At 34.8% G+C, this 24073-nt stretch overlaps 1 protein-coding gene across 12 annotated transcripts in view; it reads right to left on the bottom strand.

Moving 5' to 3' along the window:
- The window catches only part of LOC123554376 (inositol 1,4,5-trisphosphate receptor type 2-like), a 184210-nt gene that overhangs the window by 55115 nt on the left and 105022 nt on the right, over positions 1 to 24073 (bottom strand). For 10 of the 12 annotated variants that reach the window (XM_053548140.1, XM_053548139.1, XM_053548145.1 and 7 more), the window contains 13 exons: positions 22049 to 22127; positions 21476 to 21562; positions 20197 to 20373; positions 19617 to 19746; positions 17042 to 17180; positions 15517 to 15669; positions 14010 to 14166; positions 6902 to 6999; positions 4374 to 4473; positions 3790 to 3891; positions 3359 to 3568; positions 2005 to 2145; positions 1268 to 1417 (listed from right to left, as the gene is read on the bottom strand). In XM_053548140.1, coding sequence (XP_053404115.1) covers positions 1268 to 1417; positions 2005 to 2145; positions 3359 to 3568; positions 3790 to 3891; positions 4374 to 4473; positions 6902 to 6999; positions 14010 to 14166; positions 15517 to 15669; positions 17042 to 17180; positions 19617 to 19746; positions 20197 to 20373; positions 21476 to 21562; positions 22049 to 22127 — 1723 coding nt within the window. Of the gene's footprint in view, positions 1 to 1267; positions 1418 to 2004; positions 2146 to 3358; positions 3569 to 3789; positions 3892 to 4373; positions 4474 to 6901; positions 7000 to 10366; positions 10465 to 10917; positions 11016 to 14009; positions 14167 to 15516; positions 15670 to 17041; positions 17181 to 19616; positions 19747 to 20196; positions 20374 to 21475; positions 21563 to 22048; positions 22128 to 24073 lie in introns of all 12 variants that reach the window. The other 2 variants (XM_053548136.1, XM_053548137.1) reach the window with 2 other exon arrangements.

The raw sequence follows: 24073 nt of genomic DNA on the forward strand, positions 1-24073 counted from the left end.
TGATAATCTCAGCAATATGGAATATTGAGACAATGTGACTGGTGCACGATGGAAGATAAATTATCGCTTGTTCAATATACTAGGTACCCATTCACCGAACTGCGCGTTTAAGTTGAGAAATGTACGATTGAAACGGGTTAGTGCACTTTCCCGTTCATGACCATGGTTCTTATAGAATACCTAGGGGTAGGGTATAACATGTACAGAGGCATTTTCTTTCTGATCTGGCGCCAGTGGTGCTGACGCTCATCTGATTTTTTTGTATAATAGAAAAATTATCCTACCAATGATTTTCTAAGTCCAAAAAGGGCCATAATTCTTGCAAAAAACAGGATGGAGTTATGTTTCTTGAGGTACAGAGTCAGCTTATGATGGTAAACAACTGTTGCAAGTTTCAAAGCAATAGCTTTGATAGTTTATGAGAAAAGTTTACCTAAACATAAAACTTAACCAAGAAATCTGATATTTTCTAAGTCCAAAAGGGGCCATAATTCTTGCAAAAAGCAGGACAGAGTTATGTTTCTTGCTGTACAGGGTCAGCTTATGATGGTGAACAAATGTTGCAAGTTTTAAAGCAATAGCTTTGATAGTTTATGAGAAAAGCTGACCTAAACATAAAACTTAACCAAGAAATCTGATTTTCTAAGTCCAAAAGGGGCAATAATTCTTGCAAAAAGCAGGATAAAGTTATGTTTCTTAATGTACAGGGTCAGCTTATGATGGTGAACAAGAGTTGCAAGTTTCAAAGCAATAGCCTTGATAGTTTAGGAGAAAAGCTGACCTAAACATAAAACTTAATCAAGAAATCTGATATTTTCTAAGTCCAAAAGGGGCCATAATTCTTGCAAAAAGCAGGATAGAGTTATGTTTCTTGCTGAACAGGGTCAGCTATTGGTGGTGAACAAGTGTTGCAAGTTTCAAAGCAATACCTTTGATAGTTTAGGAGAAAGCTGACCTAAACATTTTAAAACTTAACCAGGCAACGCCGACCAAGTGATGACAATAACTCACAATTTTTTTTTCAAAAAATCATATGAGCTAAAAAGACCTTCCAAGGTGTTTCTTTTTTTTAATTTCTCTTAATATTTTCATTATACAGTTGAACCTGCCTGAGGGGTCACCTCTATTAAGCAGCCACTTGCCTTAAGCAGCAAGTCATCTTACTCCCAAATTGAATTTCAACCTCTCTTAAACAGCCATATGCCTTTAGCAGCCAGATTATGCTGCTACCTTGGCTGGGCTGCTTAACAGTTTTGACTGTACTTACAGAAGTAAATTCCACCAGGGTTTCAAACACTTGTGTTATCAAGGCAATGGAGTTGGCATTTATGTTGGAGTATAGAATGTTCAGGAACTTTGTTGTTTCGGCCACCAGGTTCACAGATTTGATGTTGTCTGGCTGCTCTCGTAGGTAATTCTACAAAATAAGATAAATGATTTTATAGGATATCCCTATTGGAGTACAGTTAAACTTGATATATCAAACTTGCTGATCATCTTGAAGACATTTTGATGTCCCATCCAGAGAAAACTTGTGTACAAAATATCATTTTAAGTCAAATTTCAGTTATCTCAAAGTAAAATGCACAATCCCTTGAAATTAAAGACAGGGGATTTTATGGTTTGTTCAATTACAGAGAAATATATAGTTTATTCCAAGAGAGATTTATCCCTAGAAACTTTAATGGTTTCTTCCAACAGAAGGAAGGGGTGCATATATATAATATACAGGCTAACATAACACCAATGGATACCTTCTTGCCAAGTTGTCTATAATAGACAAGACTCTCCAACATAAGACTTTTTGCTTATCTAAAAATTTTGAAACAAAACTTTTCCTGTAAAACAATTTTCAAGAAGTGAAATGATATTCAGTTTCTTTATCTATGAAAACAGGCACTTACAGAATCTCTACAATATGGTTTTATATTGCCTGCCCTATAGCTTATACAACTTAATTAAAACAAAGAACACAGAATTCATTCTGATACTGTAAAGTAGTACCTGAAGTCCGTTATGTTGGTTATCACACATGAGACCAAGAATTCGGAGAACAAGCTCGATATAACCATCATCTTTGAATTCCAAGTCCGGCATCTCACCAGCTTCTGCTAACAACTGTTCAAATTCTTCCTCATCCACATTCTGAAGGTCAGCAAAACAAGAACAGTAGTTTCTAATCCTGGTCAAAGCTTTTTATATCCATTCTTTAGAACCTTTATAAAAACTGGCCCTACAACACTATAAACCTTTGCAGAAAGTATATCTATGGGTTAACAGGTTTTTCTTGCATATCAGACGGGGATTTCTGGTATTTTTGTCGGTGTTGGAAAAATCCAAATTACGCCCCGGGGTGTAAGATGACTCTCGTGCTTTAAATGACATATCACGAACTACATACATGTAGAAGATTTATGTAGTTGTTTATATTTTATTTTAAAAAAAAAACGGAATAAAAATCCAATACCTTGACAGTTCCTCTTTGTTCCTGATAGTATAATTCTTGTTTCAAAACACATTATTTTATCAAAAATTCATAACATTACCCTGCAAATGATAAAACAAAACCGGAACTAAACATTTTATTTGTCTTTGAAACATCGTGACGGCTTTCCTGCTTACAGACGTTGGTTTCCCGCGCTTTGTTGAAATACGCTGCGATAAGAAATAGTTCTTAAAAGAAAGCCGTTTGATTGATTTTATTTTTTTTATTATTTCTTGATATCGGTATGCAAGAAAAAGATTCTGTCACTGGTTGTAGGTGCAGATAGGAATATCCGGATCTCGGGTACCTGTTTAGGCGGTAACTCGGCTGGAGCCTCGTAACCGCCTAAACAGTTACCCTCGAGACCGGAAATTCCCATCTGCACCTGCAACCAGTGAACGAATCTTATAGTCTTCATTGCCAGATTTTCAGCCATTGGCAAATCTTATCTCAAATACAGGGACTACTACTTAAAGTTCTGCATGTATGACAAGCCGTAAGTAAGAGCGTAACCTCACTTATCTGGAAAACCTAGAATAATTCCTGGTAACGGTTAAATGAGTAGCATAATTGTTGCCAGAGAATCTAAAATATATCTAGTGTGTCAAGTGTTAAGTCACATTATCACATTTTAAACCACTGGCAAAGCTTGCTTTACCACACATCTCAACCTCTATCTCTGATACAAAAGGGACAACACTTTTACCACTTTTGAAACTCTAGGATCACAGGGACAACCTTGTTACCTGTCATTCAAGCACCGATTAATATTACTTTACTACTCACCTCATAGTCTATATCTGGGATCACAGGGTCAACCCTGTTGTCAGTTTTTGAACCACTGAAAAAATATTACCTTATTTATTAACTCACCTCAATATCTATTTCTGGGACCACAGGGGCAACCTTGTTGCCAGTTTTTGAACCACTGGCAAAGCTTAATCTACTGTTTTGCATCTTCTTCATCTCCAAGCCATTTGGCATCTGTCCAGCCATTGGTGGTTTTAGGCTGCCAGCTGGTTCCCCCGGTGGTACTAGCATATGACTCTTTTGATTCGTGTCAGCCCTTGATGAACCTGGTTTCTGTTGCAAGAAAAAAAAGTTCAGCATTTTATTGTAACAAATGTATTTAGGATTTCTGATTACTTAAGGTATGATCATCTAAAAATTTCCGACAGCAGAAATAGCCGGCAACAGTATGGTTAAGGCACAATAAAGAATGATAACTTATATATTACATCTTCAGACAGCATTCCTTGAAATCTAGATAACTTTAAAGTCACTAAGGGTACCGCTTTACTTACCCTACTACTTTTGGAGGATGGCCGGGCACCAGTCAAGCTTGCCATAGACTTCCTCATTGAGGTCATGGAGTTCACAAGATTCTTTCTCAGGGAAACAACAGCCTGTAATGTAAAGTACATGTTACATCATGGTTTCAAAACTCATCTTTTTAATATCTTTGTTGTCTATTTTCAATTCTTTTAACCCTGATCATATTTCATTTTCTTGCCAAAAAAAATGTCTTTTCAACTCCAAAATCATTTATATTTAGTCCGTTTTATTAGTTTAAGTTGTAGATTACTATTTGTTTAAAAAAAATTGAAATGTTTCTAACCTAATTGACAAAGTTAAAATTAAAGCTGTCCTTTTAAAACAAAAATATACATCGAATTGTGTTGCCACAAAAAACTGATGAATTTAAATATTTGAAATTTAAATGTAGGCTTTTAAATATTATTATTACCTCCCTTTCCATTTTTTTGTTGACTTAATGCTATCATATTTCGTGTAACAGCATCAAATGTATATTAGATTTTGGGGCAACTGCATAATTTTATTAGGTAATTTTAAATTTTAACAGTAATTTAACAATATTTTTATATACCATTGTGGCCATAGCTCCATTCTTCATAGCTTTTTTCAGTGCCTTGGCTTGAGCAATAGTTTCCTCTATTTTTGCATGGTGCATGGCTTGCAGCACACGTCTGAAATCAATTCAAAAAACCCTGAACAAAATATTAACAGAACTGAACAAAACTGATATACAACTTCTTGCATGAAATAATTATCTGAAAAATTTTCCTACTGTTATATTTATATCAACTTGTTGGGGTTTTATTATTGTTGGGTTTAATATCACACCAGCATAATTATTGGTCATATGGCGACTTTCCAGCTTTTGACAGTAAAGGAAGACCCCAAGTGCCCTTCCGGGCATTATCTCATCATCGGCAGACACCTGGGTAGAACTACCGGCCTTCTGTTAGCCAGCTGGATGGCTTCCTCACATAAAGAATTCTATTCCCAAAGCAAGGCTTGAACCCACATCAGCAAGGTTCAAGTGATTTAAAGTCAGCGACCTTAACCACTCAGCAACAGAAGCCCAATCTTTATATTAATAAATATAGAAAATTTGCTTTACTCATCCTAAAATCATGTAGAATTTATTAAAGATAATTCTTAAAATAAGAACAACCTTAATTTAACTATATGGAGAATTCAAATAACTGTTTTAAAACTGCAGAAAACTGGTTAAAGATTCTTATCAACAAAATTTAACAAATTTCAAACTTTATTTTTTAGAAGAATGATTTTTTAAAGTTTTATCAAGTGAGTATAATTAAAAGAAACTATATTAACCCTTAGCCTGCTGCAGGCGAATTTAACAGCCTTTGCAAACAGCTTGGAACCAGATCAGACGCCGATTAAATCGGCGTCTGATCAGGTTCCAAGCTGTTTGCTACTCTGACAATATTTCTTCCAATTTTGGAGCAAATTGAATGAACTTTACAATTTTAGCAGACGACATTTCCAGCAGACGACAATTTATCTAGCATGCTAAAGGTTAAATAAAAGAAACTACATTAAATGCAAGGAAAAGTTTTTTACAAAAACAAAATAATACAGAAGAATAGCAAAGTTCACTGCACTACAGCAGATATTTTAAATATGTAGAAAAGCAAACATTATTATAGGCAAATACAAAGACAACTAAAACAACAGTTACTACAATTACAATGTTGTCAGAAAAGTTACAACAACAATTCATTTAGTGCTACAAGATATAGACAAGTCCAAAGATAATGTAAACGATATTTATGGCACTATGACTGTATGACAACAGACAATAAATCTGCTGATTTTTTTATTGGGTCTAAGGTCAAACAGATTTTAGGTCAAATGCTTTCACAGTGGAGGACGACCCCCCAAGGTGTCCCTATGAACTGCCGCAAGCCAGATGGATGGAGTCCTCACATAAAAGAATTCAACACCCTGAGCGAAGTTTCAAAACAACACTAGAGAGGGGCAAGTGATTCACGTCAGGGACCTAAACCACTTGGGAACAGAAGCCCTTCAATAGACAGGAAAAGGAGGTGTAAACTGTTATCAGAAGAAACATTATTATGAACGACCTAGATAGTTATTTTCTAACAAAAATAAACACAGAAAAATGTGTAGTTACACTCACAGATATCTATGTTTTAGTTAAACAAATAGATAACATTTTGTTAAACAGTTTCATGAGAAAACTCTCAGAAAAAAGAGCCTTCAATTTTTACAAAACAGCCCTTTAATGCAGCAAATAACTCGAATAAGAAAAAGAAAATGCTAACCAAATTAAGAAACAACTACCTGTAAAAGACAACTCTTGGCAGACAACTTTACAAAACACTGCATTTCAAACATTGTTTAACACTTTGGAATTTTTTCCACTGCCAATAAATTTGAACTCTTCAATCACACATAAATGGCATATAACACCCGAACAGTCATTGGTCCCATAAACAATTTAATGCAACATCAAATCACTAAGTTGTAAGCAAAAGGTAAATCACATATAAAACAACAAGATGCAATTGCAAATTTTGCATGAACCATCATAACACAGTGGCAAATGGCATGCAAATATCAAATACTGTGGCAAATCATGCATGACCAATCGCATGTGTCAACAATGTCAAATACAATGTCACCAATGTCACTTCAGATACAAACAATCACAGGCAATGGCAAATTTGACAAGTAAAACACGTAAGACCAATCACACACTACTGCAAAACAAGTGCAAAGAGTCGTCAAATCACAAAAACTGCACTCAATCAACAGCAAGCAGTCACGATCATTCTTAAACCATGTGTGTGCAAATCATGTGTGAACCACAAGGGCACAATAATAATTCACATGAACTATAATGACACATAGTTGTGTGAACTATAACGACAACTAGCTGTATGAACTATAATGACACATAGTTGTGTAAACTATAACGACAACTAGTTGTGTGAACTATAATGACACATAGTTGTGTGAACTATAATGACACATTATATGTGTGAACACCATTGCACATCATGTGTGAACTCTGCCTTTTTAAATTGCCTTTTAAACTACACATCACTCTGATTAACAAACCTTTCTCTCGTTGCTATGGTAGATAAAGTCACTCTCGACTTTATGGCAAAGAAGAAAGTTTCTTCTCTTGTACCAGTGAAAAATTCAAACATGCTAGTCTGAAAAGTTAGCAAACAGTGAAAATCTTGAGAGTAAGGAAAAATGTGCTGTATATATGTTAGTTCCATTATATGGATAAATACACAGACAAGGGTGAGCTGAAACGAAAGCAGATATAAATAATTTAATGTTTTAATTCTACCCTTCTGTGTTAGGTTTTAAAAATCTTAAAACATGAAAAATGTTATGAACATATGAGAATTATAAATAAAGCTTTTATATGATTTACAGAATGTTTTTTGTTTGCCCTGATTTCTTTTTTTTGTTTTTGGTACAATGGAAAGTTACTTTTTTGTAATTTATCTTCTTGTAGCTTCAAATTTTTACAAGGTCAAATTTAGTAGTTCCCCTCCTACCATTATTTTGTTTTTCAAAGAAAGACAAATCATTCGATTTTAAACCAGAAACTTTTCAACATTGTGTCAAAAAGACATGTTTTCACATTTAGGCCTCACCAAATTAAGAAGTTGTTCATCGGATTTGCCGCTCATATATTTTCAGAAACACAATTTTTTTTTGTTTGTTTGGTTTTTGATTTGCACTCGCCCCACTGAAAAAAATCAAGCCTAAATTTTTTGATGCACTACATTTTACAGATGTAATTGTGTACAAATGTATATAATTCCAGTCCCAGATTGTTCTAAAATGGACTTTAATCACAATAAATACATACTAAGCACACATCTTCTATAATATATTATAATGTTTATATTTAGTTGCCTTAAAGTTATTTCCCCTTTATGCAGTTACGCCATTTTCCTCAAATGTTTACCAAATTGTGTGTTGCTACAAAAAATCGTATTTTTTCATTGAAAATCGGATGAAAAAAACATATTAATTTATTTGATAACATCAATCTACATTATTTTTAAAAAGGTTAATACGTATTGATGCATGTCACTTTCCTGTTTTTTCCTGTCCAAATGATCAGCATTTGTACAATGTATACGAAAGTGGGTGGGGTAAGGAATATACATTATGAGTTGTGTTCAGACCAGTTCAGATTTTCAAATTTTCCAGTCCTCGAGTAGAATAATGTTAATCCACATTAATATCCATTTCAGACTTTGTTTCAAAAAATTTAATGATAAATCTGTTAAGAAAGTTTAAAGTCAGAACAAGAACTGCACACTCAACTTTTAAGTGCTCGACTCTGAATTAGAGCTTGGTCAGTAAACGGGGCATAATAGTCAATAGCTTTGAAAGTAACAGAGGTATTGGACGTTATATATGTCACAGGCTGAAAATACTTCAGGCCTGACCATGAATCGAGCCTGGGACCTCATCACACCTAAGTTGGACACTCTACCATGTCGCTTTAAAAGTTAGCTCAATAGCAAGAAGTATAAGTGCACCCTTATACTCTTCCCTACTACATATAAAACTTAAACAAAACTATTCTAAGGTAAAAGGGGGCACAACTCTGTCAAAATTCAGAGTTATGAGGATTGTTTCTCCTGGTGCAGACTTTGATAGTAAATAACTATTTTAACTTTCAAGTCAAAAGCTTTGATAGTAACAGAGATATTTGATCAAAACCTTTGAAAAGTCAAGCTTAAAATGCTACATTTTCATAGCAGTAAATATTCAAGTCACATATCTAGGCCATGATAACGGTTTAACGTTATGCATTGTTGTATATTACATATTTTCTAACAGCATTTTCAAAAGCATACATTATTTGATTACACTTTCTGTATGCCAATGTTATTACCTTTTTGAGTTTGCTTTGTTGTGCATCATCAGATCAAATTTTTTCAATCCCAGGTGAATTATTTTTAATGTAAAAGGACTGTACATTCTATTTTAAGGTTTTTATTAGTCAACTGAGAGCTAGATCAAGACAAATATATTTCTTTGCTCGCTCCTGATTTTCTCAAAAATCAAACAAACAAAAAAATTATTTCAATTATTTTTTCACTCTCCCCCTCAATTTTTTTTCAGAAAAAAAATCCAATGAACAACTTTTTCAATTTGGTGTGGCCTTACATACCTTCAAGCATAATTAATCCAAATGTAGGAAACAATTAAGAACTTTTCATCCAATGATGCAGACAACTGCAAGTTTTCGTAAGAGAGATATATTGACCTAACTGAATTTAAAACTGCTGAGCACACTGAGCAAAAGCTGTTGTCAGATTTCTCATTTTTGACTGATTTAGACCATAACTCCAGAGCGGCACTGACTACTTGGTTATCAAATTTGTTCAATATACTATGTCCATAAACATTTCGACTCGGATAAGAACTGTTTAATTGTTAAGTGAACAATTTCAGTTTTTGCAATTTTACGCAAATGTCTGGTTGATAAGAACTGCACAAATTAGACAGCAGACACTGTCAATTTTTAATGATTTAGAGTAATTCAAGGGCCATATCTCTAGAGAGACTTGGCAGATAAAGCTCATTTCAAAGTTGCTGAGATATTAGCTCATAAAAATTGTGACCAAGTCTGATGAAGTTAGAGAGCTTAACACTTTAATGGACAACAATCCCTATTGCCTCAGTTAATAATTTTATAACGCATGTTTCAATGAAAACTGGGCAACATGCCTAAAAGTCTAGACAATATTTGGTTATAATATGTTTTTTTTAAATACTTTTCAATGGCTTGTATCCAAAACAAAATTTCAGAATCATTATGAACTGAAAGAGAATGAACTAGAGCTATCACTAAAGGTGATGAATGTACCCCCCTCATGCACTGACACAGTACATTGCAATTTGACGCACACAAGATTGCATAATTATGTGGACTGTATGTATATAGACTGTATGTATACAGTATAGTAACAAAAAACAAAGTCCCATAACTATGCAGAATATTTATCTAAAAGAATGTAACATGCACCATGCACAACTAGGGTTGGTACTGATCACTTGTGTGAAGTTTCATTAAATTGTGTGTAAGGGTTTGGTAGATTAGGCACGCACAAGATTGCATATGCAGACTGTTGTACATAGGTATGTTTACAAAAACAAAGTCCCAAATCTGCATTTTTGTCGTGAAAAATAACATGCCCCCATGCACAACTACTGTTGGTACTGATCACTTGTGTGAAGTTTCATTAAATTGGTGTCCAAGGGGAATGAAGAAGCGATGATGCGCACAAGATTTGCATCTAAGGAATGACGATCGACGGACGGACAGACGGACAGACAGACAACCTGAAACCAGTATACCCCCCCTTACAACTTTGTTGTCGGGGGGTACAAAAAGCAAGAGAACAGACACCAAAAATGGAGAATAGTATGGGTTTCTAGACTACGTCTGATCTAATCTTGAATACACTATTATGATTATTGTGAAAAGTATTAAGCTGTGAGTCAAACTGACTCTATACATTCTGTTTTCAGAAAGAGTACCTCTCTCGCATTGCCACCTGGGCAAGAGTGAATTTGCCTTTAAATGCAAAGAAAAATGTCTCCTCTCTCGTCCCAGTGAAATATTCATACATTTGACCCTGTGGAATTATTAGAAAGACAGGTTAATCTAACATAAACTGAATGAAACATTAAAGTAACTATAAGGACAGCCACAGAGAGAAATTCTGACAATATCCAAAACAGCACAAAATTATAACTAGGCACATGTACAAAACACTTAATTCCTGTGAAATCATTTGATTTTGTTTGCATAACACTTTTGGCAAAAGCACCTATTCCATTGGGAAATGATTTTTTTTTATATGAATTTGGAATACTTTAATTAATTTCATGAACTGACAGAACAAACAACCAAATATTAATGATTTCACAGTGAACAGCAATGTCAAAAAGAGCAAACAAATAAAATAAATAAAATTTAATAATTATGCAGTATACTGATAAAAAACCATCTATCTATGGCTGTCCAGTGAGGAATACAACATGCAAAATGCTAGGGTATTGGACATTCAACCATCTAGAAAGTGTACCTCTCTCGCATTGCAACTTGGGCAAGCGTAAATTTTGATTTAATCGCAAAGAAAAAAGTCTCCTCCCTCGATCCTACGAAAAAGCTGTACATATCACCCTGGAAATTTCAAAATTACGACATAAACTATATTAAACTACTACATAACATGCAAAAGAAGATGGAGGTTCAGAGATTTCATCCCTGTACATGGAAGATTTTAATTATTAAATTGTTTGTTTGTGTGCTGATTTATAGTCGCCATCAGTAACTCTTATGGATGACTCCTCCTGATGACTGTTAGTAATGTTGGTGGGAAGAAAGTGCAAGATACAGAGGACACACACAGAACCCCGTGATCCGTAGACCAACGCTCTCCCTACTGAATTAAGCGGGCAGGTCCTTTAGCATATTGAGTGTCTTCTTAAAGCTGCCTGATAAATTTACCCAATGATACAGTGACAGTTACATTTAGATAACTTTGGTTTCAATTCTGTAAGTACGCTCAACTATAGTACTTTATTACTGTTGAAATTGTGTACTTCATTAAAATTATTATTTTTATTATATTTTTCTAATCTTCTGAATAATTTATGTCAAAAGCACACAGTCATGTACATACAAGAATGAAATCCCAACCTCCTTTTAAAACTCTTGAAGATGTTTTCATATCAAAGAAAAAGTATGACATGGCAACTTATAAAATATATATGAAATGATCATGTACATGTATTTACTATAGTATTACACCACAACAACTTAAAATCTGAAAATAAGAAATGCATGCAAGATCATGATAAACATTCATTTTAACCCAAAACTTAAACAACAAAATCTGAAAAATCAAAATTAACATATCTGAAGATAGAGTATAAAAGTCAGCGCTACCACCATCATTTTCGAGTTAAGAAAACTGTCATGGCTCAAAATCTTTGGAATATTATTCTTGAAAGAAGACATAAATTAATATATACAAAATATTACAATTCTGATTCGTATATTTTTCAAGGAAAATAAACACTCACCAGATCTTTGAGCTGTGACAATACTTAACATAATAATGTTGGTGAAAGCCAGGCAACACTTGGTTCTCATAACTAATGCTCAAAGAATTGTTTCTTGCCTTGTAATTATAGAATCTTTGATTTGTGCTCATTTTTTTTCAACAGTATTTCAGTAATGCAATGTCAGCCAGTATATCTAATAGAACATAATTATGAGACCAAATTCAATAACTATTCAAGGAACTTTTTTGTCTTGAAATGTTAGTTCAAACAAATTCTATTGACTATTTATACCAAGGCCTTTTCAAGGCCTGAGCAAATGCTGAGTGTTACTGCATTCTGCAGCAGTTCTAGCTGTAACTTCCCAACATAAAACTGAAGAGGCAGAAGACTATTGTTTTGACAAGTGTTACTGGGTTCTGCACCAGTTCTAGCTCCAAATTTCCATCATAAAGTAGAAATGGAGGGCAAATGTGTTAGCAAGACTTAAATTACTGGGTTCTGCACCACTTCCAGCAGCAACTTTCCAAAATGAAAGAATAAATGTAGGACAAACGTCTTAATAAGTGTTACTGGACTCTTTGCCAGATCTAGCGCCACCTTTCCAACATAATATAGAGGTGGAGGGCAAATATCTTAACTAGTGTTTGTGTTACTGTCTTCTGCATCAGTTCTAGCTGCAACTTTTTGACATAAAGCAGAGTTGGGGTACACATCTTTACAAGTATCTTAAGAAATACTGTCTTCAGTCAAATTGTCACACAGAACTTTCAACTTGCTTAGGAACCAATATCTCAATCAAACTCTTGCATGTTACCTGTATTGCTAACTGGCAGGCAGGCCAGTAAATTTGCAGGTTATACACCTTTAAGCAGACATGTATTTGTAATGTTAGAATCAGTTTCCAGTTTTCATTTCCAGCAATAAAATTTTATATCTACAATAAAATTATTACGAGAAACAAGCATGCAGTAAAATATAGCCTAGCTGAAGAATATTTGATAAAAATGGAACCAGCCTGATGCAAAGTACTCCCTCCATTGCCCCAAGATGTCCATTAAAACAAATTGGGACATACTTCCAAGTAAGTTTTACTATAATATTCTAGTTATTAACTACTAAAACACATGCACATAACAGACATTACTGGCTTTGACCCCAAGTTTGAACATCATCAGCTAAGAGCACATAAAAAAATTTATAAGTGTCCCTTGACCAGTAGGCCAGTGAAGTGAAATTCGCTTTACTGACATAGCAGAAACTTTTGCAAACAATGTCATTTCAAACAAAACTTTGAAGTAAAATTGCAAAAAAATACCTCATTTATAAAACGATGTAATGAAATGGAGGAGTGGGTACTCATCAGGAAGATTCCTATAAAGAGAGGTTTAATGTATAGCTGACTACATCAAATACCTCTCTCTTACAGCTACTTCAGCGAGATTAAATTTCTCTTTTATAACGAATAGATACAATTCGTCATTTGTACTCTTAAAAAACCTATACACATACTCCTGTAAAACATGATAGATTCATCTTTACAAAGCTTACATTTTACTAACACATCATAATGACAAAAGAATTATTTTAAACAACTATATATCAGGTTAGATAAACTAGCTCCAAATTGAATGTTTTATCTTTACTTGTAATTCTTACACAATTTGTCTTATTGTCTTGCAGTATCATACAGGACATTTTAAGTTAAAGTTCTACTTTTTCATCAATTTGAAACTCTTTTTTTTGAGTATTTGTCTCTGTAAGTAATTTACAAATTCTCCCCACATGTAACTTGGGAGGAGGATGAATGACTGCGGCTATAAAGTGTCAAAACCTGACTGCCCTTCTGGAAGATATTGATAATCAGCTTTCAAAGAAAAGAAATCCATTCAAAATTTGGTTAATTTCCCTTACATCCGGGCATAATTTCTGTCACAAGTTTCTGGTAAATGTATCCAGGCTAGGTTATAAAATTAAGTTTAATGGCCAGTCTCACAATGCAATCGTGCCACTTTAGTTCTTCAGAAAAAAATCAATTAAAAAAAAAGTACCTTGCAGTATAGTTGCTAATTTTTCTTGTCAAAAGAAACAACATTTTAATCATTCATACCTGAACTTCTTCATTTCCATTGAACAGCAATGCAGCTAAGAATGCTAGCAGCTCTCGCACTACCTCATCATTAGGACGGGACAAATGTTCCAATGTTCCATCTATGCTTCCATAGTGGTTCAATGCATTTTGCACATCCTCTATCACTTTCAACTGCCTAAAATTCATATAATATAGCTATTGTCAGTCATACTGTGAGTGAGTATCAGACAAGACATAAGTCCTTTTAAGATAATTTCCTGACATCATCTGAAGATCATTTTAGGCCAACTGAGGTTAACCTAGCATAGAGGAGCATTTATCTTTGTAGGTAAATATTACAATTTCTTAACATTATTCTCTTTTACATCAATTTTCTAATTAATTTAAATTTCTATTATTTTGAAAGTCTCTAGGCAATGACATTTTAAATTGTTTCGAAAGACAAAACTTTATACGAATTTACAGAATTAAACAAGAGCTGTCTCCATAGGATGACACATGCCCCCGATGGCACTTTGAATGAATAGTTATGGCCGATGTTAGAGTTTAGGACCTTTGACCTACGGAGCTGGGTCTTGCGCGCGACACATCGTCTTACTGTGTCACACATTCATGCGTAGTTATTTTAATATCCATGCATGAATGACAAAGATATGGACCGGACACGCCCATCAATGCACTATCATGAAAAATGACCTTTAACGTCTAAGTGTGACCTTGACCTTTGAGCTACGGACCTGGGTCTTGCGCATGACATGTCGTCTTACTGTGGTACACATTCATGCGTAGTTATTTGAAAATCCATCCATGGATGACAAAGATATGGACCGGACACGCCCATCAATGCACTATTCTTTAACGTCTAAGTGTGACCTTGACCTTTGAGTTACGGACCTGGGTCTTGCGCACGACACGTCGTCTTACTGTGGTACACATTCATGCCAAGTTATTTGAAAATCCATGCATCGATGACAAAGATATGGACCGGACACGCCCATCAATGCACTGTCCTTTAATGTCTAAGTGTAACCTTGACCTTTGAGCTACAAACCTGGGTCTTGCGCGCGACACTTCGTCTTACTGTGGTACACATTCATGCCAAGTTATTTGAAAATCCATCCATCGATGACAAAGATATGAACCGGACACGAAAATTGCGGACAGACAGACCGACAGACTGACAGACCGACAGACGGTTCAAAAACTATATGCCTCCCTTCGGGGGCATAAAAAGCTGTCTGGACAGTGACTTTTTACGTAAGTCAGCCTTATTCTAAATTCCCAAAGCATGAATTTTTCTCTCATGTCTAAATATTATCATAATCAAATTGTCACTTTGCATTAAATATTTAAATGACAGTACATCCTTCGTTAATTCCTTCAGTACTTACATTTTACTAAACTTTACATCTTTCCGTAATTCTCTCAGCACTTACATTTTACTTAACTTTACATCTTTCCGTAATTCTCTCAGCACTTACATTTTACTTAACTTTACATCTTTCTAAGAGGTTCAGGAACTTACTTTTTACATGACTTCACATCATTCTCAAAGTCTTCTGGCAGTTTGATAATTTCATTATGAAGTATTCCACGCAGCAGCTGCATACATTTTATATCTAGATCTAACTGTTCTATTCTCTCCTTCTCACTCAAGTTGGTCAATGTAGTAGATATCCTGTAACACAAAAGGGTTTTTTTTTTATTACAAATGAAAACAAGAACACTGCAATGCGAAGCAATATAGGCCCAAAAGTATGACTATTGACCCCTAAGTGTGACCTTGACCTTGTAGCTAGCCATCCAGAACATGCGCTCTGCATAGCGTCTCAATGTGGTGAACATTTTCGTCAAGTTTCTTTGAAATACTTCAAGGGGTTAAAGAGTTACACAGTGATGACCTTTGACCCCTAAGTGTGACCTTGACCTTGAAGCAACACATCCAGAACATGTGCTCTGCATGTTGTCTCGATGTCGTGAACATTTGTGCCAAGTTTCTTTACAATCTTTCAAGAGTTACAGAGCGGACATGAAACACTTATTTGACTATTGACCCGTAAGTGTGACCTTGACCTTGAAGCAAGCCATCCAGAACATGCACTCTGCATGTTGTCTCGATGTGGTAAACATTTGTGTCAAGTTTCTTTGAAATCCTTCAAGGAGGTCAAGAGTTACAGAGCAGACACAAAAAACACCCATTTGACCTTTGATCCCTAAGTGTGACCTTGACCTTGAAGCCTGCCATCCAGAACATGCACCTTGCATGTTGACCCAATGTGGTGAACATTTGTGTCAAGTTTCTTTGAAATCCTTCAAGGGTTTCAAGAATTAGAGAGAGGACACGAAATAGCTAACAGACAGACGGACACCGGGGGGAGATGCCAATGATGAGTTGGCACACACAGGCCGAAATTAAAACCATATTTGGATCATTACTGCAACTCTTTATAAGACACTCGGATTACTGGTTTTTCTCAGAAAGGAAAAATGATGAGGATAACACAGTATGCATACAATTCTTGATTAAACACAATTATGGTTTCAAGTTTGTTTGTTCTCTGGTGTTTTAAGTCATACAGTTATGAAATTGGTCAAAATGTGACTTAACAGTGGCATAATCACCCAGAGACCCCTCTGCAAATTATTTCAGACAATGGTACATCAGAATTACTAAAGATCTTCCCAAAACAAAATGAATAGCTATGCCATGAGAAAGAATTCTACATCCCATGTGAGTTTTTTAACCTTTTAATCAGTGCCCTTAACCATCCAGTTGCTGAGGCCTCTGGGCTTTACACTAAAAGGCATTAATATCTCAAATATTGTAGAATTGTTAGTACTCCTTGCAGACTAATTTTCATGAATTTCATATGAAGGCCGAGTCAACCCACAAAATTTAGGCCCAACAAACAATTTATCTTAGCTGAAATCCGCAAACTGATATACCCACAAGATAGCCGTTTAGGGTAAAACCATAAAATTCCATGCCCATTAAAGAAAATGATTTTACAATATTTAACATCTTTAACAAACATTGTAGAAAAACTTACGCCAGCTGTTTGATTAGTTTCTCAGCCATCTTGTATTTTTCTAGAGGATTCTTGGCACTGTTGTTTATAAAACTACTGATGTGAGCCTGGAACTCTGCTCCCAGTGGTAACTCCTCATCTCCACCCACTTCTGAGTAAGCTACGTGAGAGAAAGATTACAAATTACAATGAAAGATTCAGAATATAATATACAGCTTCAACATGGAAATTAGTAGATGTAAAGGACAGCGTCACAGACACTGAGATTCAGCCGTTTGAATAAAGCAAATTATTTATTGTACATAACATTACAATACTAAGGATAGTGTAAGAGGACCAAATGATCCCTGAGTCGCTCACCTGCGGGACAAGGACAACTTGTCATGAACCTAAAAATATAGGTTTTCCTTTACAAAAAATATATGGTCTGATATGATTAACTTTTACATAAAATGAAAAAGGATATTCACGCAAAGTGTTAGTGGTCAAGCATGAAATATCAAAAACATAGAATGGTGTAACATCTAGCAAACATTTAAGTGATGACATGAATAGCTTTAATATAAGTATTTGAAACAAATGATCCAACAAAATGTTACTACTTCAGACAAAAAAGACAAAAATCAAAGTTCAATTCCTCTTAAATCTCAGAAAATGGCAATCGAGAAATACTGTTTCACAGGTTATTATCATTACTAATTCCACCATCCTCATCATCACCATTATTACTAATAAGGATTGCTAGAGATGTGCTTGTTTATCAAGGCATCCATGAACCATGAATAAATAGTCCATGACATGATCCTTGACAAAAAGGTTCATCCTCTATAAATTTCAACATTCTTGTAACAATGCCCCCAAATAAGTTAAATTTAGTAAAACTGCCAATACTAACAACATCAATGTACAGTAATTTCCAATTAGCTAAATATTGTGGCAAGTAACTACACCTAAGTACAGCATTTAAGATTTTCAAGATTTCTGGAAATATGTTATTGTCAAAAATAAAAGAAAGTTCAGATACAAAATATATATCTGATTTTTGTCATGAAGAATCAATGATCAAGCATTTCTTACATTGATTATTGCAACAATATTAACTGTGTGTATTAAAAGACATGCTTAAATATTAACAATATTTACCTGTACTTAAGACATGCATCAAATAGTATCAAAAATCTGTTAAATATTGTAATTTGTCATTATTTTAAAACTGTTGCATAAAAAATTGAAATTTTGCAGGTTTTCTTTATCATTTCAGTAATTTTCTTGGCATTTCTTTGCAAAGAAAAATGGATGTTTTGTTCGTCTTTAAAATAAGTTTCCCGGCTGCTTTACAGAACATGATAAAAATATGCTACAGCAAGATGTGAAAAAAATACATCATTACATATTTAAGGGCGATAAAAATGTGATAGAACAATAAAACTCACACAAATGCGTTTCTTAATGGAAACAAAAAGTTGAAACTCGGTATCTCAAATTCTAAGGGATCAAGCATTCTCCATGAAGATAACCAAATTAAATTGGACTTTTGTTTGTTTGTTTGCTTTGGGTTTACTTTAACGCCATTTATTCATTTAAGTTGTGTAACGGCAGGCAGTTAACCTGACCAGTGTTCCTGGATCCTGAACCAGTACAAATCTGTTCTCCACAAGTAACTGCCAACTTCTCCACATGAATCAGCTGTGGAGGATGAATGATATCAGACACAATGTCTTTTAACAAATCATCACTGAGAATATACACACTGCCAGGGGATCGAACTCATGACCACATGATTCGTAGATCTGTGCTCTCCCTATTGAGCTAAGTGGGAAGTTAAACTTATATTGGTATTTCGTGCTTATGCTTTTGGGACGGGACTTGAAAATGAGCCGCGCCATGAGAAAACCAACATAGTGGGTTTGCGACCAGCATGGATCCAGACCAGCCTGTGCATCCGCGCAGTCTGGTCAGGCTCCATGCTGTTCACTTTTAAAGCCTATTGGAATTGGAGAAACTGTTAGCGAACAGCATGGATCCTGACCAGACTGCGCGAATGAGCAGGCTGGTCTGGATCCATGCTGGTCGCAAAGCCACTATGTTGGTTTTCACATGGCACGGCTCAAATGTCTTCAAGATGGCTGGAAATTTTGAGATAAGCCAGTTCGAGATATCGAGTTTAAACTTTTTATGTTTTACAACAAAGTCAAATCTATAAAAAAAAATGCACATGTCTACAAGATACAGACAACTCACGCATTTTAGCAATCTTATTAATGTCAATTTTTGCTCCATCATATAATGTACTATGGTCTACAACAAAAATGCTCGAAATTAGAAAATGAAAACTCAAGACACCACTGATTACTTCACTCCATGAAAACAATCAAAAACTTAAACTTAAAAACTTAAAATGAACATATGTCTTAAACTTCAGTAATTTTATAAAGAACTATGCATAAAAAAAAAAAGACAGAAAATTATCGATACTATTAATTAAATTTTGTAACTTTAGTTTAAACAGTTCAGGTCAGGTTTTAACCAAACTAAGAACAGACAACTCTTAAACAAAAATAGAGGTAGAACAGTGAGAAAAAAATGAATTACTTACGGACTTTGCTTGGATAGCCTATTTGTGTCTGCACGTCATTGACACCACCGTAGGCAACTTTCATGTTGACAGCAAATACGTTCAGTTGTGTATTAATCTCTTCTTCCCCTTCATAATACTCTTCATATGCCTGTAACATAGAAATTAATCTTTTTTCTTGTGTTCATACATGTGTAAACCTTGCTGAATAACACACACACTGAATAAAGCCATGAAGAATCAATCATTGATTCCAAGTAAACATGTTTCCGCACCGATTTTTCTCTTTTTAATGACTTTGCATCAAATTTTTGTAAAAACAATTCTGTCAAATTTTTAATAGACAAATGATCATCGGATAGGAAATAATCTAACTAAGAAAATACACTTGTATGTTTCATTAATAAATAAGAAAGTTATTGCCGTTTTTTCGAATATTACTGGTTTCAGTTCTGGCACTGATGCAAAGATGAAATACGAGTAGGATTACAATGATGATGAAAATCATTTCCTATAATGATTGTGTGAACGTCTTGGCTCTAAACCAATCAAATTGCTTGAATCAATAGATATTGTTATTTGAAAAGTTTGAGACATATACCTTTCTTGCATCACTGCGGACATCCTGACCACTCACACCCTGTCCATATTTTTCCTGGAATTCTTCCATATCCTCCGTAGACAAGGTAGCAGACGAGAAAAGAACACTCATACAGGATATAAGACTCTGCATCTGTCTCTCTATGCTTACAAGAGGTGCAATCGACTCCAAGAAATTCTGAAAATAAAGGAATAAAAAGTTTTGAAATTAGAAATAAAGGACATTCAGGACTCCAAATCATATACTGTGACAGAATTTGAAAATTTGAAATAAAAGGCATTTGGTATAAGTTTGTGTCACTGCATTTTATATAATATTTTTCTCTAAAATGTAAGTTTTGGCAGAATGTGTCAAAATGATTTAAAACTCAGGATCAGTCATGCTCAAAGATGAGCACTTTAAAGGGATGATCCTAAGCAATAATCAAAGCCTTGAAATGTCTGATGGTTGCGGGTTTTTAGTAGATTTATTTTTTTGTTTAAATGCCAGTCTATGAATATACATGAATGAGAAACAGATACAAATTTAATGTGTCGCATATCTAAGATGAACTCTGCCTGACCTAGCTTGTGATGTAACCATGGGCTGGAGTACCTTATCATTGATAGATCTTATATAATCTAAATGGTCAGTGTGAGTGAATACAGGTTGAATAAGAACTGTTTGTTCATTGATAATTCATCCGCATTGTTTATGAATGGGACTATTTTGTGTAGCACATGAACATCCTTTGGATGTGATTCGGAATAAAATAAAGATGCTATGATTGTCAGAAATACACTTGTAACTTTGGTAGCGGGATAAACCCACAACCAAAAATGTTAAGCAGCAATTTTTGAATCAATATAAAGTACCTTTGAATTGAGAGAATATCCTACAGATTCAGTGCTGTTAAGAGGTGCAATTGTCCGATCAATCAAAAATATTTTCGAACTACATGTACTTAGAATGGTGTAATGTTACAAATGCAGCCATAGAGGAGTAATTCTCTACATAATGCTAAAGTATATACATTTCATTGATAAAATGCACAAAAGAAATCTTCAGTGAAACCAGAAGAAAGTAAAATACTTATTGTTCAGTCGAAAGGAGAAAGAAAATTGTTGAATTATCCTTGGTGTTGAGCAATACAAACAGAAAATATAAGAAAACAGTTACTGGTGGGGACCACACAAATTGCTAAGTCAGCCTTGGTGTTCCTTTGTAGCTAAGACTGTGCAATGGATCTAGCCCAAACTAGGAGTAATTTCCTCTAAGTATAAAGATTGATGTCACTTACCTTGAAGTTGGTAGCCAGAGTGTCCATCTGTTGTGGTTCATTTGGATACATGGCTGTATCTATCTGATAGTAACTTCTACAGAATATCTGCACAAATACAAAAAAGATTAAAAGGTACGGGTAGATTTACAGAAAGCTTTTGTTTGTTTGTTTGTTTGTTTTGGGTTTAACGCCGTTTTTCAACAGTATTTCAGTCATGTAACGGCGGGCAGTTAACCTAACCAGCGTTCCTGGATTCTGTACCAGTACAAACCTGTTCTCCGCAAACAACTGCCAACTTCCCCACTTGAATCAGATGTGGAGGACTAATGATTTCAGACACGATGTCGTTTATCAAATAGTCACAGAGAACATACACCCCGTCCAAGGAGATTTACAGAAAGCATAAAGCACAGCAAGATGGCAAGACATTTGACTATGACATTGATTACATATATTACCCAAATTTGAAATGCCTTAAAAATAAATAGACACAAGCTTTTGTAAACAACCGAAGAACGTTCTAAAATACGACAGCCAGAGGCTTGCACATTTAACCCAGAATTATTCTGATCCTGAAATGGTTGACCTTACCTGTAAGAAGGGCATGACGGCATCAAACAGGTAGTGTAAGGATCCTCTGGTTTGTTCTGACCTGTCCACACCTCGCTCACTGAAATTATAGAACACTGAACAAATAAGTCCCTGATTTTTTAAAAACACTTGTCTGAAGCACTGAAAGCTTGCTTCAAGAGGTTTGCTAGCCATAAACCCTTTTACAACAATAAACTGCACTGAAAGTCTATACCTATGAATTCTACACATCCATGCAATATCTCATGCAATTTAGAAGTCCCTAATTTATTGCTTTTTGCTTTTTTATTATGAAGTTAGAAGGAGTAATAGTAATGTTCATAATATATACACATAATACTAGTATATAAGTTGTGCTTATATAAATGTAATTCATGCAAGAAATTAAAACAAACAAGCAAATTCGATGAATTGGTATCCCCCGCCGAAAGGGTTTGTGGTGAGGAATGGCAAAAAAATATATCTGTCAAAAAGTTAAGGATGTTAATAAGAAGCAAATAATTTCATTAGTCAAAATCAATTTAACAGAAAACAAATGTTTAATTAAAGAGTACACAATAAATGTACGATACTTTGATCCTGACTAAAGAATTTATTTTGAATGTGATATGCTTATTGTAATAAGCTTAGCTTTTAAAATTAAATGCAGTTAAAATGTGAGCTTGAAGTTTAACTGGAACGAAATATTGTCTTTGAGTGGTTTGGCACCAGGTGTTGCTGATTAACATGTACATTTAAACTTAAAAGAACAGATGTCCTTAAGAGAACACAGGTAAGATATCTTGAACATGGCTGAGGGCAAAGTTTGTGCAGTCACAACTTAACATGTTGAAGGTTTGAACATTTAAAAAAAAAAAAAAAGGAATGGAAATATAATTATATATGTATATATTTATTTTTTTAGGGGGTGGGGGTGCGGGGAAACGGGAGAGGAAACAAAATTTCACACGTTGATTATAAATATTGATGGAAAATTAAAAATGAAAAAAAAAAAAAAAAAAGGATAAAAGTGTGAAGTTGGGGGGGGGGGGGGGGGGGGGGGGGGGGGGGGGGGGGGGCAGAGGATGCATGATTATAGTGGTGGGCATGACTGTATGGAGGAGTGAGGTGGGGGAACTTGCATGTTGATAAATAATCATGGAAGGTTTGAAAAAAAATCTAAAATAAGGAATGAAAAAAAATATTATTATTTGTTTTTTTTGGGGGGAAGTGGGGTTGGGAGGGGGAGGGGGTGTGACCAAGGCAAGTGGGTGACCAGGTGTAGGTGCGCAACTTCACATGTTTCCAATAAATGTTCACAGAAAAGAATGAAAGAAATTTAATGAAATTCTGCCGAATGGTAAGTTTGTTATGTACAAATATGTGGATTTTTTTTTTTTTTTTGGTGGGGGGGGGGGGGGGGGCAGAGGATGCATGATCAGTGGTGGGCATGACTGTATGGAGGAGTGAGGTGGGGAAATGGTACAACTTGCATGTTGATAAATAATCATGGAAGGTTTGAAAATAATCTAAAATAAATGAAAAAAAAAATTGGGGGGGGGGGGCAGTGTGACCAAGGCAAGTAGTTGACGAGGTGTGGGTGCGTAACTTCACATGTTTATAATAAATGTTCACAGAAAAGAATGAAAGAAATTTAATGAAATTCTGCCAAATGGTAGGTTTGTTATGTACAAATATGTGGATTTTTAGACAATTAAAGGGCAATAACTCTGAAATCCGTACAAAGTTGTGTGTGCACAACCACATTATAGTGCTCTAAATTCTGTTAAAGTTTCATAGTTCAAGGTCAAATATATCAAAAGTTATGATGCAGAAATTGCCATATCTATAGATCTAATTAGTACCATATATTATAGTTAACACTAGAAATTTCTAAGGGCCATAACTCTGGTGTTATTTGGGCAATCTGTCTGAAACTTGATGGGCCCCATAACCTCATAGTGGTGAACATGTTTATGAAGTTTGTCTGAAAAAAATGTAAAATAATGAATTTTTTTTTTGGGGGGGGGGGGGGGGGGGGGGGGG

The sequence above is a fragment of the Mercenaria mercenaria genome, chromosome 7 (assembly GCF_021730395.1).
Source record: "Mercenaria mercenaria strain notata chromosome 7, MADL_Memer_1, whole genome shotgun sequence".
NCBI classification, from domain to species: domain Eukaryota; kingdom Metazoa; phylum Mollusca; class Bivalvia; order Venerida; family Veneridae; genus Mercenaria; species Mercenaria mercenaria.